The sequence below is a fragment of the Rattus rattus genome, chromosome X, assembly GCF_011064425.1.
Source record: "Rattus rattus isolate New Zealand chromosome X, Rrattus_CSIRO_v1, whole genome shotgun sequence".
Taxonomy (NCBI): Eukaryota; Metazoa; Chordata; class Mammalia; order Rodentia; family Muridae; genus Rattus; species Rattus rattus.
This window is the reverse complement of record NC_046172.1, coordinates 82,906,773-82,911,212: the sequence shown is the minus strand read 5'-3', so window position 1 is coordinate 82,911,212 and position 4,440 is coordinate 82,906,773. Positions and strand designations below refer to the sequence as shown.

Sequence of the window (4,440 nt, the reverse complement as noted above, 5' to 3'; positions counted from 1 at the left end):
ATAGGGTTATTTGTCTCCCTGCAGTCTAACTTTTTGAGTTCTTTGTATATTTTGGATATAAGGCCTCTATCTGTTGTAGGATTGGTAAAGATCTTTTCCCAATCTGTTGGTTGCCGTTTTGTCCTAACCACAGTGTCCTTTGCCTTACAGAAGCTTTGCAGTTTTATGAGATCCCATTTGTCAATTCTTGATCTTAGAGTATAAGTCATTGGTGTTTTGTTCAGGAAATTTTCTCCAGTGAACATGTGTTCGAGTTGCTTCCCCACTTTTTCTTCTATTAGTTTGAGTGTATCTGGTTAGATGTGGAGGTTTTGGTCCACCTGGACTTAAACTTTGTACAGCGTGATAAACATGGATCGATCTGCATTCTTCTACATGTTGATCTCCAGTTGAACCAGCACCATTGGCTGAAAATGGTATCTTTTTTCCATGGAATGATTTTGGCTCCTTTGTGAAAAATCAAGTGACCATAGGTGTGTGGGTTCATTTCTGGGTCTTCAGTTCTATTCCCTTGGTCGATCTGTCTGTCTCTATACCAATACCATGCAGTTTTTATCGCTATTGCTCTGTAATACTGCTTGAGTTCAGGGATAGTGATTCCCCCTGAAGTCCTTTTATTGTTGAGGATAGTTTTAGCTATCCTGGGTTTTTTGTTATTCCAGACATTCTTGTCTTTATAGTTCCTGTCTGTTGTAAGCGATGGGTCTGAGGGTGCCTGGAAGAGAATGGGGGACAAGAGACGCGAAGAAGGATGCCAAGACAACAGTCTGATCAAGGCAACAATTTTATTTTTCCCCAAGGCTGAATTTATACCATAACATGGGTAACAAAGGGACAGGGGAAGTAAGAAACATTTACACAGGCCAAGGACACAATATTCGTGTGGTCAGGGAGTAGGCTGATGTTGACAGGTTGTCAGAAAGGTCACAGGTTTGTCCTATTATTAGTCAGCAGGATGTTGGTTTTTCAGAAAGGTTACAGGTCATCACATTGGGTATCTTGATGCATCATATTATTATTCATTTTGACCACCAGATTTGTATTAGTCTTCTGCAGCTGGCTGAGGATTTTCCATGAGTCGTCATACTTAATTCTAACCATAATAATAACATCAAAAATGGAGGGCTTCAAGGGCATTGCTCTCAACAGTCTAAATACAATGTGGACAAACACATACTGTTCCCACTACCATCCCGTCCTTATTATGATGAATGATATACTCTCAACTTTTCTCCAAGATAGCCCTTTCTCCCTTAAGCTGTTTTTGGTCCAATATTTGCTCAAAAACCAAGAAAGTAGTTAATATAGTGGACGGTTCCATAAACGTATATGATTACACATCCAGAGCACTATAACAGGGCAGTTTTGAATAAATTGAAAGAAGAAATCATGTCAGAGAGATTTGGAGACAGAAAAAAATGTGACATAATAATACATACAGGAACTTGATTTTCTACACGTATACACACAGGGACTTGTACATGCTAGAGACAGATGTTGATGTGATTAGCTTCAAGTCTCACTTATTTTACATGGACTATGTACACTGTTTCTTGTATAACACTCCTCATACCCATAAACAGTTCTCATATAACTTCTCTCTATTATTTTCTTCAGGTCTCTTTCCTGTGTGTTCTCTTTACATGTATGTGAACACCCTGAAACACTAGTGTTATTTATTTTCTCTATGGAGAAGCTTTTGTTAAATATTGCAGTTAAGTTTAAACGTTTTATTCTTCCAGAAAACATCTCTTGAACTTAATATCTCTTTGCCTATCTAGAATTCTGTCTGCTTTATTACATGCAGTTCTTTTCACATGTCTGTCTCACATTTTCCAGATATAGGTAAGCATCTTAAAATAGGTAGTGTGCTTAGCATTTGCCAAGGGAGTAGTGAAGAAACATGAGGGAAATGTGTGTACTTTAAGCAAAATAGTCCAATGTGATGAGAGCTTTATCAATACTGTAGCAGGGTATTATTTGCTCCATTTATATATATATGTCTGCCTGGAAAGGGCATGAAACAATAGAATTCATAGATGTTAATTGTTCATGTATATAGAGAAAGATACCCACAGTTAGTAGGCAAGTTATTATCAAAGCAGAGCCTGAGAAGTGGGCTGCTTCACTAATATAGCCATCATTGTTTACCCAGGAATCCATCTGTACCTTTTGAAGGTATAATATGTACATTTCTCATAAATATGACATACTATTTTACAGAAGTGATTAAAGGGAGGCAAAGGTCATTTGGCTTATGTTTTCAGATTTAAGTCTATCACAGCTGGGGAAGGCATGCCAGGACGGATCAGTTAATGATGGTTGAGTGTATGTGGCAAAGGCTGTCAACACCACAGTACACCAGGAAGCAAAGGGCGTGACAGTTTCACCCTCCCAAATGCTGTACTCAGTGAGTCTCTTCTCCCAGCTCAGTCACACTGCTAAAGGTAGTACAACTCTCCAAAATTATGCCAACAGCTAGAGAACACATACTTGAAACCTAATCACATGGGACATAACAAAGTACAATAGAAGGGTACTGTGTTTTGAAGCAGTTCCTCCCTGTTGCAATTACATATGGAGCTCCAAGAAGACTGAGATAGAAGGATTAAAAGTTGAAGACCAACTTTGGCTACCAAATGAGGACATGTTTAGAACAAAAGGACTTTTGTTCATGCTTTCAGTGAATTTCATGCTGCTTGGAGATATCTCAGTGCCTAGTCTGTGCTCAGCATGTGAATTTAAGAGACTAATCCCCACCTACATAATTAAGTATAATTAGCATGTTTAATAATTTCTAGTCATTGGGTGTGCCAAAAACACTCCTGGGTGCCTAGTCTCCACCCATCCTTTTCTCTGATTTTATTTGGTAAATGTAAATTAATTGAACAGTTTGGAGCTAAAGGAAATTCAAAGCTCAAAATAATTATTATTGGAGTTATACCAAAGAGAATTTGAAATGTGCATCAGTACTCTGAGAAAAATATAATTAAAACACAAATTGAACTGTTTTGAATAAAACCAACATGTAAATTTTGAATAATATATTATTAACCCTGACATCAGACATGCAGGTTAAATCTTTAGGACATATTTCAATATTCACCAAATTTTATGAATATAAACCATAAGCTCAAAAATATGAAATGATTCCTCCCTATTAACCCTCTGACTATAAGCACATAGTTTCTTTGGAAAAATTACAATTATATTTGGACCATCATGTACACCCTCTATATATGGTGAACTATGCACTTAACTCAATTTCATACATGTAAGTTTTCCTACTTCATCTCAGGAACAAATATTGTCCATTTGTAAGTTATAAATGATCAAAGACTTTGCAACTAACATGTAGAAACTGTTTACTCTTATTTAGGTTTTATTTAGGTTATATAATCATGATTCTGTTTGTTTAACAAATTTGACCTCCTGTTGATTTTTAAACTTAACTTTAAATATTCCCTTGAAAGCTTTAAAACCAAACAAAAGCAGCATATTTCTCTCTCTGTCTGTGTGTGTGAGGAGTGTGTGTGTGTGTGTGTGTGTGTGTGTGTGTGTGTGAACTTGGAATATTGTCTGTGAATTTGTCCCCAATAGCAGATGAAAGAACATTATAAAAAGATGTCTTTATAGAGATTCCTTATCTTACAGATGAGCACTGAATATGTTACGCCTTCGCCTCAAGCAAGCATCCTTTCAAACTCACCTTTGAAGAATATGTCAACAACATCAAACCAAGCATCATAGCAGTAACTCTTGCGTGTGAAGAACTGAAGAAAAGTGAAAGCTTTAACAGACTCTTAGAGTTGATTCTTCTGGTTGGAAACTACATGAACTCAGGCTCAAGGAATGCCCAGTCTCTTGGTTTTAAGATCAACTTTCTGTGTAAGGTAAGCGCAATTTTATAGTATTAATTTATAACAGTGAGTTTTTGGTATGTGAACTGAAATTACCTAAATGTAAATAACCAACCAATTCTTGATCACATAGAGTAAGCGTGATGTTGATAGCATATAAACTATATATTGAGTAAAATATTTTTAAATACATTTGCAACAAAATTCAAAACACTAATGTCTTTTTTGCTTATGTCTTTCTCATTGAATCTTACTATGGATTAGATTCCATAAAAAATCGTCTATGTAATACAGACTTATCCTAATTTTCCACTATTTTGGAGGTTATTTTCTGTCTCTAGAATGCATTTTGAAGACCTAAGTTCTATGAGGAAATGAACCAGATATTTTCCTTCATATATGCTTTGATCTTTTTCGTCTATGAAAATACAATGCTTTATTTCTGGGTAACATTGAGCCACTAAGCACATACTTATTATCATGATACCAATGTAAATCTTTAAAATTAAGTAGTAATATTACTGCTTTCACTGGAAAATTCTTACTAATTTTGAGACTTATGAAAAGGAGAAAAAGTAAC

At 35.8% G+C, this 4,440-nt stretch overlaps 1 protein-coding gene across 1 annotated transcript in view; it reads left to right on the top strand.

Moving 5' to 3' along the window:
* The window catches only part of Diaph2 (diaphanous related formin 2), a 186,704-nt gene extending 182,954 nt beyond the window's left edge, over window positions 1–3,750 (top strand). The window contains exon 18 of the mRNA XM_032889437.1: window positions 3,655–3,750. Coding sequence (XP_032745328.1) covers window positions 3,655–3,750 — 96 coding nt within the window. The remainder of the gene's footprint in view (window positions 1–3,654) is intronic.
* The last annotated feature ends 690 nt before the right edge of the window (window positions 3,751–4,440 follow it).